The 15,215-nt window shown below is 42.6% G+C and overlaps 1 protein-coding gene across 4 annotated transcripts in view; it reads right to left on the bottom strand.

Annotated features, from left to right (window-relative positions):
- Positions 1–416: 416 nt before the first annotated feature.
- The window catches only part of EPN2 (epsin 2), a 45,698-nt gene continuing 30,899 nt past the window's right edge, over positions 417–15,215 (bottom strand). For 3 of the 4 annotated variants that reach the window (XM_061992193.1, XM_061992192.1, XM_061992194.1), the window contains 7 exons: positions 14,391–14,503; positions 12,831–12,923; positions 12,399–12,555; positions 8,932–9,102; positions 7,260–7,352; positions 6,109–6,324; positions 417–4,616 (listed from right to left, as the gene is read on the bottom strand). In XM_061992193.1, coding sequence (XP_061848177.1) covers positions 4,285–4,616; positions 6,109–6,324; positions 7,260–7,352; positions 8,932–9,102; positions 12,399–12,555; positions 12,831–12,923; positions 14,391–14,503 — 1,175 coding nt within the window. In that variant the 3' untranslated portion in view covers positions 417–4,284. The remainder of the gene's footprint in view (positions 4,617–6,108; positions 6,325–7,259; positions 7,353–8,931; positions 9,103–12,398; positions 12,556–12,830; positions 12,924–14,390; positions 14,504–15,215) is intronic. The other variant, XM_061992195.1, reaches the window with a different exon arrangement.

Here is a 15,215-nt window from a genome sequence, read left to right as displayed (position 1 = left end):
AGACACACATGGAAACCTCCACCGAGACGGCACTTCATCACCCCTCCAACGGTGTGGTTTAAAGGGAAACAAGCTTTAAAGAAGCAATTCAGCCACCTGCAACACAAGTCTTCATTTTTATTGAGTTAGTAAGGTCTCAACCAATTCTGATGGAAGCCATCTCTAAGAAACCCTCTTTCTCGCAGGAAGGGCAGGGCAGGGCTGCCCCAGGGAGCACGCAGGGAAGGGAGCACAGCACAGCACACAAGCAGCGTTGGGTTCCTCCCAGCACCTAAAGCTCCTACACAAACCTTCCATCATCTCACACCCATCCATCAGCCGGCTTCCAAACACGTAAGTGACACGTGGCAGCGCGGGGTGCGCCGGAGGGGATCGTAAACGCTACGCGGAGTCTGGAAGAAGCGACACGGCTGGAATATAAGCAATACAATTTTAATTCTGACCAGTCACCTACAAACCCCTTTTGTCTTTCCACTGTTCTGATGGCATTATTAAATATCACACTCGTGACATCGCTTGGGAAAAAAAAAAGAACAAACCAAGACTGACACAAAGATACAGACATTATGATACAATAGTACAAATGATAAATTATTTATACAGTCAATAATGTCAACAGTCAGCACAAATTCATAAAAAGCAGCCGGCTCCCGGGATCATGAAAACTGTTTGGTAAATATTTCAGTTGTAACACTCGGAAAGGAAGCGAGTCTTGTGAGATTCTGCTGTGAAAAATAAACCATACATCTCTCCACAATTTGTGCAATATTAATAACATACAGTACACGTTAGAAACTGTAACAGCAAAAGGGAAGATGGATAACAACCGTCGTCTCAGCTACGGGACTTCAAAAAGACTGTAAACACCACAACCCACGATGGTTTTCCTTCCCTGTCCCCTCCATGTAGTTTAGTTTCTATATAGTATAAAACTGAATAAATAAACTGAGCTTATGTTGGGTTTAAACTTACGCCAAAGATCTTTTTTTTTCTTTTAAATTTTCTTTTTTACAAAATATTTCACACTTTCTCTTTGGTCAATTTGACCAGTAAGGCTATGTTGGGATACTAACATTTTTAAAAATCAAAAGCACTTTTTTGTTGTTTTTTTTTCTTTAACATTTGCAAGTGAGAAAAGAAGGGGAAGAGAGGGAAAGGCGTTTGGAGAAACACGCCAGAGCGGATGCGAGCGGAGCCACACGAGCCCTCCGTGCGGAAAGGAGCAGGAGGGAGAGGAGGGAGGAGGAATCGTTCTGGAGAGCAGTTAAATGATTGACAAAGAAAAGAAAAAAGAAAATATATTTATACTCCTGTGGACACAACTGAGGCTTCTCCTGGCCAGGACAGTGCCTGCTGCCGAGCGCCACGGCTCCATCACACGGGCACGGCTGCCAGCAGGCCCCCAGGGCAGACCCCCACTCAGGCCAGGCTGGCAGCCACACACCTGCCAGTAGCTTCCCCCAGAGCTCCTCCTCGCCTTTCCTGTGCCACCTCTGTCTGTAGCTAAGTGTGTATCCCGTAAAAGCACTACAGCTCTGCCAGGAGCGGCTCGGTAAAAGCAACCATTTGCCATTCAGCAGTTTCATTAAGCTAGGGCTCCCTACTAGACCAACACCACATTTTCATCAATTCATGGTGACAGATCATGACACTGGACTAGAGGTGACTTTATCACTTTAAATACTTCCTACCAACCCCATCTCACCTCCAAAACTAGTGACGTAGTGTTCAAGGAGAGGATGCGGTTAGAACTTTTTGGCTGAAGAAACAATGTCCCATCTAAACTGTTGCAAATGCATTCAGGTGACTGACTGACAGGAAAAAAAAACCCACAACACTGAGTGACCTCAGTTCCACTGTTGATAAAATTAAACTGGAAAAATAATGATGGCTAAATCTTGCCACAGATCAATTGGAAAGCACTTCCCCCCCCATCTGCAAGAATCACACCCTTCCTGGTCTACACTTTTCAATAACTTCAATAACAACAACAACAAAGTAAAGTATTTTTCCTTACTCTGAAAGGCAACATGAATGTTTTTTTGTTCTGTTTCTTTTTAAAGACATACTGGGTGTGGACAGCAATTCTCTTTCCTCCTATATAAAAACAAGAGCAGATGAATATTCTGAATCCTACTTGCAAACCGAATAGCATTCAAGAGGATACAACAATCTGCATAGACACATCCACACATTTAGCATTCCGTATACTAAGAGAGCTACACTGACCTACACAGCTAAAATCTGTGATTGTACCCTAGATTTGATAGTCTTTCAGCCTCCCCTACCCACCAGGAGATAGAACCTTCCCAGGCCAGCCAGCCCCTCCTTCCTGCGGCACACGAGCCTCCATCAGCACAGTCCCGCAACACACAACTCCAGCCATTTCTTTCAGCTTCTTTGTTTTGGTTTGAGTTTTTTTCCCCTCCCTCCTTTCTAACTAGGGAAAGGTCACCAAGATGCATCAGTTCGTTTCCAGAGACGCCCTCACGGCCACGGCGAGCACTGGGCCACCCCTTTTCCGCGCGCCCTTTGCGTGGCCGGCGAGAGCAGAGCCTGGGAAACGTTGCCATCTTTGAGAAGGCCAAGCTTGCACCAGAACGCCCGGCTGCCACCCGCGCGGGCTCCAGTGCCGAGGAGTCCAGGCATGCAAGTTCCAACGGCTGAAGTTCAGCTGACGATTAATAGTCGGAAAGGGAACCAGTTATTAATGCGCAGTGCACCTTTCATTAAGGAACAAAAATTAGTCCATATACAATTAATGCGTCGTGTTTGTACATTAGAATCTGTAACAGCGCAAGAAGTAGTACAAGGAAAATAAAACAAACAAACAACCCGCCTCTCTTCCAATCTTCACAAAGGCTAAAACACAACCTGTCCCTTTGGGCATGGGGAAACGGGAACAAATCAAGGGAAAGGCGACTTTAGTGTTTTGTCTCTTTTTAATGCAGTCTTAAATCATGTTACGCTCAAATTCAATTCATCTAAAAATAATTAGTCACGAGGATTTGCTTTGATTTGCATTACGAATACTTCATTTAAAAGTAAATATTTTAGTGTTAATCTTCCCTTTTAAACTCTCTTTACAGAAACAAAGAGCTAAAACCATAAATAAGAGGGCATTAAAACCATAAAAATGACATTTGCCAATATCTTAATTTTTCAGCCAGACTTGATAAATCTATCAAAACCAGACAGTTAAATAAGAACCACATTATAAAAATTAGCAAAAAAAGGACTATTAGGTAACTCTGCAAACTCAAATATGAAACTGTACTAAACAAAATATGTGCAAAAGTATACAAGAGTAACTGCATATAGCAAGGTTAAGCCTGAATTAGTTTTAAAGCTTGCCCCGGTGAAACTGAATTCAAAAGTTGTCCCGCTGTGTTTCGTTTCCTCTTTTGTTTTGTTTTTCTTTCTTTCAACTCCCATTTTAAGTCAAATTAAAACAAAATGCAACATGATAACTTCCAAACGAAGCTGGTACTGGACAAGCACAGAGCAGGACACTCACTCAGCACGAGTGCAGCATGCCACTCACAGAGAGTTCCTCAGGAGTCCTTAGAGAGTAGTGTACAAATTCAACACCGCATACAACAGCACACGTTATACTTGACAACTCGAGAATGTTCTTGGGTTTTCTGTCTGTGTTTTTGTTTTTCCTTTTGAGACAAGTCTGTCGCTTTCTCACTCAAACCTCTGACAGGACAGCAGTGCGGTTTTGCCTTGCAATGCCTTAATGCATAAAAACCAGCCACCTGGGCCCTCTGAATCGTTCTCTGCTAAGAGTAAGGACTATGGGTGAACCAACAGTCTAGAACTGTGTAGAGTTATGTGCAAAACATTCACTAGCACTCTGAATCTCAGGTCTATCGTATGGGCATAGGAAGTGACAGATGGCAGGTAAATAGTAATTTCAGGATCCAGCACGTCATCTGACATCTACAAAATAGCCAACGGAGTTTAAAATGGCAGGTTCTCCCTAGAAAGTGTATTGAAATGATTAACAAAGTAACAAAATGGGCAGAATCTAACTTTGGTGAAAAGTCTGAACATTTCACATAATGCTCAACAAGCCAAAGTAAGGTACCATCTGTAGCAAAGACTAGATTTAATTAACTGGTTAAGTCGAGACAACTCTTCAAAGATCGTAACTGTAAACTGCAAATCTACTTCCAAGTCTCTCACACACCGTTCAGTCCACACAGGCCACGTTCGTTTTGCTGTAAAGACTTCAGCCTGGAAACACTATGAAAAGAAAAGTTCCTTTAATTGGGGTCTTTATAGGAGAAAAGGGTTAGTTGTAGACTGGGACGCTGACGGTGGGATTCCCGTACTGTGAAGAGGTTGGGTCATTGATCCTGCAATGCTCATGTTCAGCCCCTGGCCCATCCTTGTGATGGATGCCACAGTGCCCATAGCTGGGATGGGGGCCATTCCCACAGGCACTGGGGCCATGGAAGACAGAGGTATTGGCTCCATGTTTATCGGTGGCACAGCACTGAAAGAAGGGCTGGTTCCCATGACAGGACTCGCTCTCATCTGATTTAGAGTGAGCGGCTGAGGCTGATTCACTTGGAAGGGGTTGATTGGAGTTGGTGCTGTAGCAGCGCCTGGTTTTGAGAGAAGAAGGGGGAAGAGGGAAGGAGATCACACCTCCAGAAACTCAAGCATTTGGAGATGGTCCTCTCTGACAAGGAATGAACCTTCTGTACAACCCCACATGCTCCCAACCCCGAAACACCCTGCGTGGATGCCGTTCCACATACCGGTGCCGCACTGGAGTACAGCCCATTTCCTCAAACCTCCCAGTGCCATAAATCATTCCCTTCCTGACCAACAGTTTCCACTTCTGATAGCAATCACTGCAGAGACAAGTTCCAGATTTGGTCACCTGGAGTGCGTCTAACCATGAAATCCAGACCACTTTTCTTTTGTTAATGCCATTTAAAGTTTGCATTCTGAGGAGAACTGCAGGCTCCCTGCACTCCTTCGCTGCAACCTGGCTACTGCAGATTTGTGCATGTGCTTCAAGATCTCATCCAGTCAACTCCACTTCGAAGCTGTGCATGTTTCTGGCACTGAGTTTTGACAAGAATTCATAAAGTAAACAAGCTGTTTCCGAATTACAGCAGCGCTAGAAAAAGCAGAGAAAAACTTTCCCAGCACTTGAGGTTGTCTGGGCTGCTGCCAACACTGCAGATTCCTTTTACCGTATATGTGTACCGTTATTTGGATGGCCCAGTGACCCCTTACAAACTTTTTGTCGTAACCGGTAATGGCAGATACACAGACTTCCTCTTGCTAAACACTGCCAAGGCTGCTCAGCATTACTGGGTTTTTCCTACTCAAGGAGTTTATAAACTGTCCTTTTTTTCTTTTTTCCATTGGAAGAGTGAAGAAAATAAACACTGAAAGAGCATTTGAAAGTGTTTTACCAAACTAGTGTCACACAGACACTTTAGTGCTCATTTCTAACAGGGGCCAATTTACAGAACTGCAACAGGTGGTTTTTTTTCACTCAGGAGTGTGTTTTGATGACAAGTGGTTTATCATGGGATCCTAAAGACAGGCTAACCAGCATCCCAGGGCCTGCTCTCTGGAGCCTCAAGCTGCAGTTGGAGACACTACTGTGCCTGCTACAGCACAAGTGAAAGGGCAACTCCCATCTGCTTCCATCAGAACCTACCACCTACTTCCTTCCCACGGGATTCTCTGAGATGTCTCCTTCACATCTTACCTGTTCTGACAATCAACCAGCTTTAGTTCAGCCAGTTTTAATAACCCAAAGCTGCCTTCTAACATTTGTCATTTCAGGGGAGCAAGGGAAAAAGCAGAAGAGAAACTGTCTGAACAGAGCTCTGGCAGCAGATCAGCTGCCGACACAGGAGGAACAACTCTGCGCTTTCAGGGTCTGGCACAATATGCCTTGAAACCACAATGCCTCACCCTCCTGCTCTCAAGTCACAATCTGATGGCTGAAGTAATCAAGAAGAACAAGCCCAAACCAGCTTATAGTAAATCACACAGGATTGAGTTATGCAGCATTTTCCTACAGGAAGGGAAAACTAAAGTAGAAAACCAAAGGAACGTGCAGAAACAGACCTGGTGCCAAGAATGGATTCAGCGAAGTAACGGGCTGTGGTGGCTTGGACACCAGCGAATCCAGGTTCACCAGAGCAGCATTGGGGCCCAAAAAAGACTCAGGGGTTTTCCGAGATGCACTTTGTTTGCCTGATGTCATGCTTGAGTGTTGGGAATCAAAGAGATCAGGACTTGTGGTACCGCTATGCTGAGATGGCAAAGTGGAACCTGATTCAGCTGAAACAACACAAAGAGAAAACCAAAGCTTATCTCATTAATCTACCCAGTCGAGCAAAGAAAACCTCCAAGACAGCAGAAATGTTTTACCATTTGATGTATTAGGCAGATTTACACATTTCAGTATGTGTTATATCCTTACAGCATGCAAGCAGATAAAAGTTCTTTAGCAGAGTATGAAGAAGCTACAGTTAAAGAGTTGCAGGGCTCTACTGAAGGTGCTACCTGATCTGCCCTGATGAATGTTCTCACAGTTGTGCTCCTACAGATAGGACTAACAATCTCCATGGAAAGAAACTCAAAAGCCTTGGCTTCTGTCCTGACACTCCACCACTGCTGCACTCCTTCCTCACTAGATCCCACCCAAGTTTTCTCTTCTACGGTAGAGCAGTCTAGCCCAGCTTTGAACTGGTCACCGTTCCTTCAGGCAGAACCAACCTGCAAGCATGTAATATCAAAGCACTTACATGCTGAAGGTCTGGCAGTTTTTATTGGAGTTACTAATGACCAAATAAAAAATAAAGCATTCACAGAAGTGTATTTTCTCATCTTCCTGCTATTGTTATACCCTAGAATTAACACTTTTAAGAAATTCAATAAACGTTGTTCTGTTTGACTCTCTGAATGAGAGCCATACTCCAAACACACAGGACACTGTAAATTTAGAAGTCAAACAAATCTCTGGGTCAATGCAGCAAAAGGTTACAGAGTGAAATTCTACAGCTTACAAACACAAAAGGCCCATTCCCCATGAACTCCACGCACAGGCCAAAAGGTTAACAACAAGCTTTTACTGCTGTGTTATCACCAGGTTTAATCTTTTCCTTTGAGACAGTCAATTTTATTTCTTCTTTTAAAATAAAACATAACAACAGAGGCATTTTGTCCTGAGACTGGCACTCAAACTGTCCACATGCTAAGAATTTGAGTCATACCTGGTTTTTTAGAAGTTCGAAGTGTGTCAAATTCAGAAAAATCATCTTTAACTGTACCATTCAAATTACTGAAGAGGTCAAAAGATGTACTTCCTGTTCAAAACAACAAGGCAGCCCTGTCATTAACAGATCTTTGGTTGCATCACACACCTGATTCTACCAAAAGCAATTTCTAACCCATAGCATTACCAAGAAGCCACTCTGTTGGGTTCCAGGGCAGCAGTTCAGATCAGCTTCAGTGCTTTTCCTTACACCCAGGACCAGGGAGAAGGATAACAACTGAGACCTGTCCCTTCTTACAGTATTAGCCAACTACTTCAGAGAAATCACAATGTCAGGCACACCTCAGCATGCTGGAGTTTTACTGAGTGTCTGTGCTAGTGTCTGTTGCTACAGAACAGCAACAAAATTACAGTCTAATCTATAATTGTGTGCCAGTCAGCCCTCAAGTGAAACACAGTTCTGAATACAGTTCCAAGGAGAAAAAATGTAGTGTTGCTACCACTTCAGTGATGATCTGATTTATGCTTTTGAAGTTAAAAGGAGGAAGAATGCAACAGAAAAAGTTATCTATGCCACGTAGAGGTAGATGGTAAAGCCCGTTAGCTAAAGGCCAGAACTTGCCCATAGCTGCAACCAACGAGGGTGAAATGTAGACACACCCATACCTCAAAATGGAGGAAGAAAAACCACACCTAAAGGAACAGCAATCACACTCCTGAAAAGCTTTAAAGTAAATTTTTTCTTTGTGTTAGTTGAAATGTTGCTCTAATTTAGTTTTAGCCTTCAACACATTTCAAGCGAACGAAGGTAGGGTCTCAGCTCCAGAGAGGGCAAAAAGACAAAAGCCCAAGAGTGAAATCTGTGTGTTAACAACAATCCTTTTTATCCAGAACAAAGACCCACCATAGTTAAAGGAATCATTCTCATAACAATCCAGTTATTGCCCTTTGCCTAGTGAAAAACTGATTAGACAACTTTCTGCACTACTCTGAGACTCCTTTGTGTATTATGGACTGAGATGAATGACTTGCAGAAAATACAATTTAGGATGCATTTAGTCACGGTGCCGACTGGAAAACACCAGGTATTAAGATTCTTCAAGGTTGCATTAGCTGCAGAGCATGAGCAATTACATCAGCACGTTCTGCATCTTGCTACACAAGGGCTTGGGGATGGCTTTCACACCCTCAGTCTGAAGTAATAAACCTTCATTTGCACCTTTTAAAAGTCTCCTCAGAGAGTGGAGCTGCTCAATCTGTCAATCTAGGTCTGCAGAGACATCCACCTGCACAGCTATTTATCACGATGAAAGGTAAAATTATAGTATCTTTCATTTCCAGACATTAAGTCCTTGTCTAATTAAAGATAAACCCATTTAAAAACCCAACAGCAGCAGTTGTCAGTGCTCAGCATGCTTCCACACATAACAATAAAAGAATGTGGAAGGGACAGAGCACAAAGCAGCAACAGGAATTCAGAGCTTTAAGTCAGAATAATTACACTTTAGGATCTTTTTGCTGCTAGCTATTACAACTCCTGTTTATTTTACAGACCAGTTCTGCAAATTGTTCAGCATATAGCTTCTTTTAAACAAGCAATGCAAGAAAATCATTTGGGTTCCATCTTCATTAGTTAAATAACACAGATACAGGATGAGACCATTCCTCACCAGAAGCAGAAAGAGGTTTGTTTGCAGGTGCTGGTCCCCAAGGATCCACAGAAGACTTTGCTGCAGTAGAAGATGTCTGAGCAGGAGCCCAAGGGTCATTTTTGGACATAGACTGAGCTGTGGATCCTGCTGGTGCTGCCCAAGGGTCAACAGAAGCAGCTGGTTTGGCACCTGCAAAAGAAGCCAGCAGGAACACAAGTTAGTAGAGCTTCACTTCGGAAAGATTTCCTTGGAGATTAATCTCTTATGAGCCATTACTGGCAATTAATACTAAATATAAACAGGTGAAGCAGTTCAATATTAGGAATACTGATAAGTCTCAGCATCTGCCATACATATTGAACAACAAAAGTAAATTCTGTGTGAGACAGAGGAATAAAACAAAACACACAGAACCACAGAATGGTCCAACAAGAAAGTAAACCTGTTTTTGTTACAGACATGGCCACCATAACAAGACAATACCTGACTGAAGGTGACCTAAATCACAGGGTGTATTTATGAACTCACGGGAAAGAGGGTTTCTCAAAGGCTTGTATGTAAAAGATATGAATTATACAGCTTAATACCTGGACAAAGAAATCTGTAAGAGTCAATGGGAATCTTTTCCAAACTCTTTTAACCATATTGTTGTTTTATAAAAACAAAACCAGTTTCCCTGAGCTAGCTGTGCTTTTTTCACTCCCATTTGTAAGCACGCCTCCTGACACAGCTGCACACTGATATCCCTTCCTGGATGTTTTTTTTTAACTCAAAGCCGTATGTTCAGGATTCCTATTTTTATTGGAAGATGCTGGCAACTCTTCATCCTACAAATTCAGATTACCAAACTGCTTCAGGCTGTTCACAAGGTTTTGGCTCCTCAGTGTGAAATGACAAATTAAGGCAGTGAAGGGAGAAGGAAAGAGAAGGAAACTTGCTTCACTCTGTACAATTTCCTGCCGTATTTTTCTTCTTCCTCCCCAATCAACTAATTTCTTGCTTTTCAGCTGAGGTGACCTCTTCTTCCTTCTACTATTAAATGAAACTACTTTGGCTTATCAAACCCCAGGACCACTGAAGCACGTGACATTTGGGATTTGCTGAGGGCCAGATCCGTGTTGGAATGTATCACTTTTGCTTTGTCCACCACCCTGCTGTCCCTTCCTGGCCACTGGAGTGCAGGAATGGGAACCGAGTACCTAAAATGCACATCCTGTCCAACTCTGCAGTGATCAACTAGTATCAAGTCAGACGGTACATACAAACACATTTCCTCTTCCCAACGACACTTCTCAACCAGTCACGGTCTAGTTACTGAGAACAACTATATACTCCAAGCATAGGACAATTACCCACACAGTACAGGGCTATTATCTTTAATCACCACATGGATTTCAAGTTACAAATTGCTTTATTTTTTAAACCTACATACAAAGCCCCTTGGTATCACAATATCCTTGAAAGCCAATTCAGTGCTACATACAGCAGCACAAATTCCAATTTGCCATGTTGGTCTCTGTTTCATCCCTCTCTTGCTACAGCCTCAGACCAGGAAATGCTGAAGCTCTCCAAATAAGTCCAACTATTCCCACACCGGTACTTACATTTCCTTTATCTACCCTTAGTGCTGAGTTATGAGCAATGGCACACAAGAAATGCTAATGACAGCACTTCCCATAAAAGGAAGCTTTCAGAAAAGTCTTCTCTCTCATAAAGAGAGCACATGAAATTAGAGCACTTGGGAAGACACCTTCCCAGAGCTTCCATTATCTCTACTGAAATGCCAAAGCATGTGCAGGATTTGAGAAATACAGTTTAATGAGTCACTCTTATTAGCAGTCAAATTCAGAGATCTTACATCTCCAAGACTATCCTTGGGAGCCAACGAACCAGAAAGCTGGAACAAGGGTTGTCCTATGGCATTAATAAAGTTGGAAGCCTCTGAGAGGAACAATACAGCTGCAACTGATGCAAGGAAAATCTTGTCAGAAGATTATATATAGAGCATGAGGTTTGAAGAAAGTGGATTTTGTTAGATTTTCAATCACAGAAAAGTGCACTGAACAGCCTTAAGGCCCCAAACTTGGACATTTTCTGATTTCAGGCTTGTAGTTTATCACCAAAATGAAACAGATTACACTTAGAACAATGAACTACAGTTGGCCCAGCAGCTACGTAGATGTTTTTAATGTCACCAAGAGGATCAGGGAGAAAGAAAGAAACAGGTATTTCATTATTAAACTTAAAAATTTTCATCAAGAATCAGGATGGCAATGTGCTGAATGCTAATGCAAATGACTCTGAATGACACTTTACAGCAGAGGTCATAGAAGCTTCACCAGCCTGGAGTAAAATTGGCAGAACTAAGTTTAGTCTTCATGAAAAGCTTCCATTTACACAGAACCACCACTGCCGCAAAAAAGACTCAAAGGCAACAAAAAAATGGATCCCAAAGATAACAAGAAATGGATCCAATTCCACATACACTCTTAACATAAATCTTTTGAATACTTGTAAGTATTAATACGGTCCCCTCTCAGCCTCTTCATAGCTGAACAGTCCCAGATCCCACTGCCTTTCCTCATAAGGAAGCTGCTCCAGTCCCTTGATCATCTTGGTGGCCCTGCACTGAACTCTCTCTAAAAGTTCCCTGTCCCTCTTGAGCTGAAGAGCCCTGAACTGGACATAGGACTCCAGATGAGGCCTCACCAGGGCAGAGTAGAAAGGGAGCAGAACCTCCCTCTACCTGCTGGCCACACTCTTCTTGATGCATCCCAGGTTGCCAACAGGCCTTGGCCATCAGTGCACATTACTGGCTCATATTTTATCATCAACCAGGAGTCCAAGTCTCTCTCTGCAGAGCTGCTCTCCATGAAGATGTTGAATGAGACTGGTCCCAGGCCCCACCCCTGTGGAACGCCACAGGTGTCCAGCTTGGCTCAATATTGTCGATCACCACCCTTAAATTAATTCAGCATTAATAATGAATTGATCACCACTCTAAATTAATTTATTTGGTTTGACTGTACACACATGACATTTCACCAGGAGCAATGAAAGACATGGTAACTCAGATCTATGGCCTTCCTACCCATAGCACCCTGCCTAAGCACTATATTAAATACTGCAAGGGCCTAAACCCATGAGATTGGAAAAAACCTAGCAGCCAACACATGGTCATCCTCCCCGTCTGAGACAAGGTGCTTTTGCTGTTCAAAGACAACAGAAGTTTCACTCTTCTCCTCTCTTGAGATTTAAAATGCACACATACAAAACCCCAGCTGCTTAAAAAGCAGTAACAGAGTGCAACTTCCATTTGGTTTTGCTCAGAAATGAGCTAGGGGAACACTAGTTCTACACTACACAAAACACTCAAAATGTACCAAGCTATCATTATTAAGCATGACACTGAGAAACTTTGAAAAGATCAACATTAAAAAGCAAAAACTTTGAAACAAGCATTCCTTCTGGCAGTTTAGTCTTACCAAATGATTGCCACGGGTCAGAGGCAGTAGCTGCAACTGTGGATCCTCCCCAGGGATCAGTTTGGTTTGCAGCAGCAGGAGGTCCCCAAGGCTCCGTTTTCTGCGGGGCTGGTGCCGACGAGGGCAGGGCATCCATTAGGTCCAACAAAGTGGTATGCTGAGGGCAGGAATAATCTGAGCTTTAATCAAAGAGCATTACCAACCTCAAGTACAAACCCATGAGAGCGAAGACGCACTTATTCTTTATCTTTTTTTTCCTTTTACACACCTGCATTGACTAGTAGTTTGAAATTTAACCCGCATGGAAGAAGCTTAAAGCTATACAACAAAGCAATCCCAAAAGCATAAAAGAGCTCAGTATTAAGCTATTTTGTGTTACTGTATTTCAGCTTTTGGCAGCATAACCAGGAATTTCTTAGTCGAAGGCACTACCTCCTTCTTTTTGGGAATTTTAATTGTGTCTCTGCGACTCTCCTCCAGAGCCATCTGTAATCTCAGATCATCTCCGCGTCTGAGGCGCTCCTCCTGCAAAGGAAATCAACACTGTTGATATAGACCATTAGCCTAGACTGTGCTGCTCAGCCCCTGGGCAGGGGACTGTCAGGGAGGGCCTGGGCAGCGCTCCCTGCCACCCTGCCACTGATATGCATCACAGGCAGGGGTGTTGCTAGCACTATTTGCTCTAACTTTTACAGAACACTAGTAGAAAAAAAAAAAAATGGGATTCTTGCCTCAAACAGAGGTCAGGAGCACCCCAAGCCTCTAACATCAGTGTAACAGTGTGATTGTAACAATATCCTTATTGTTGACTGAAATTTACCCTTGGGTTGTTTTACTCCTAATGGGAAAGCTACAAGATAAATGTTCTTTCCAATGTTGAGCTAAAATGCTAGAAAAAATACAGAACTTAAACAAAGTAAATATCCCATCCATAAATTACTGTCACCTTTTTGCGCATTCAGATCACCACTGAAGGACACTGTGATTGAAATCTTAATTTTCCTGGCTTTTGTCAGCTTCCCCCCACACCTGATGCAACTGTTACAAAGAATACCAAGTGAATTGATCTAGGCAACTCCATGCCTATCTTTTAGGTTTTTAACATCTGTAAACTACCACATTTGTGGTACTTTCAATGACTTTAAAGATCTTTGCTTGTATCACCTCTTTCAGGAGTTGACTAATTCCCCAGATGGTATTTCCCTTGTGATTTTTAAGCTATTTCAACTGATGCATTCTGGTTTTTATTTTCTTTGAGTTTATTGCTCAATAATGACAAAGTTTACTGGGTGATAGTTTCCTCTTCCAAGCATAGATATATTAATGCTTAACAAGCAGCAGTAAGCTAAACTCATCATGAAAGCCTCTATATATTAGAGATGCTTGGCGTGGCTGATAGGAATCTTCACTCACAGCTGAGATTCAACAACTTTATTATACATTAACACGCAGTAAATTTTATCCACAATTACAGCATTTACTCCAGATTCATAGTGAACCTCCTAAAGATTAACGCAGTAACATGACCTATATGACAGATTAGGAGCCAATTTATTTTAAATCAGGGTCACCCTTCCATTCCAGATAATCTCACCACATGAACAGACCATTCAACATTTCACTATAATCAGAATTCACTGTCATTTCTCATGCTGGCCCCATTAATGAAGGTTTTTAGGACTAGTCCTGTTGTCAGCTCTTCCTAACTGAAAACATCTTCAGTAATGTGATGATTAACATCCTCCCACACACAAAGTCTTCTTGCAAAGTGACTGTCACCTTCCACTAGTCTCAACAGCTCGGAGGCTGAAGTTATTTTAAAAAGAGGTTGTTCTTAAAAACTGAAAGAGTAATATCTTCTAAAATGGCCTTTCCTTCCCCTATTCCACCTGGAGCAAAGCCAAGCTGCCAATGAAAACAAACCAACAACCCAGGATTGCAGTCTCAACTACAAAAGTGTGGACACTTTGGAAAACCTACACAGGAACTGACCTGCTCCGCCACCTCCCGGCTCATTGCCAGCGCGAGCTGCAGCTGGAGCTCCTCTTCTCCACTTGTCTGAGGCCGGGCCTGCTCGAGCTCTGAGGACACTCGAGGGGATGTAGCTGTTGGGAGACACAAACCAGCAAATTCACACTTCAAACAATAAAAAATAAACCAGGTTCAATTATTTCTCTGACCAGACTAGTCCCCTTTCACATAGTCATTCTCTCAGTTTCCCCCTCCAGTGTCAGAAGCCACCGACTCACCCACCACCAATTAGCTCCCTCAACTGTCAATGCTCCTACCAGGACTTAGGGTTAACAAGCCAGAACAATTAAGCAGGAAGAACTTTGCAACATGGTTCAATTGCTTTAAAGGAAAAACATTCCTGGAAAACAAAGGAGGTTCTGTGTTAGTGGGGTTGCGATACCAAGAAGTATCACCAATGGATGCTGGACACCCTGTGTCAGCGTATCAGAGCTTTTTTGGGGGGCAGGACACTGATAAACTATAGATTTAATCGTCCAAGAAAACATTTGTTAATATTTCTTGCATCTTACTATGTCAGTAAGGATTTGCTGGGAGTTGGCCAATATCAGGAAAAATTGGATACCACCCACTATTCTGTAAAATAATACAGTCTTAATGGGACAGATAAAGAACTATTCTTAACTGCTAAGCAGGCTCAGAGACAAACAAGACAGCTATTCATACTCAAAAGTTACAAAAATACTGTATCATTCTCTGTTTAGAAAAAAAGAAGTTTGGTGTATAGGTTGGGGGTGTTTGGTTTATGTTGGTGGTTGGTCTTTCTATGGATGAAGGCAGCTATTA

The sequence above is a fragment of the Colius striatus genome, chromosome 3 (genome assembly GCF_028858725.1).
Source record: "Colius striatus isolate bColStr4 chromosome 3, bColStr4.1.hap1, whole genome shotgun sequence".
NCBI lineage: Eukaryota > Metazoa > Chordata > Aves > Coliiformes > Coliidae > Colius > Colius striatus.
This window is presented reverse-complemented; position numbering and strand designations above follow the sequence as displayed.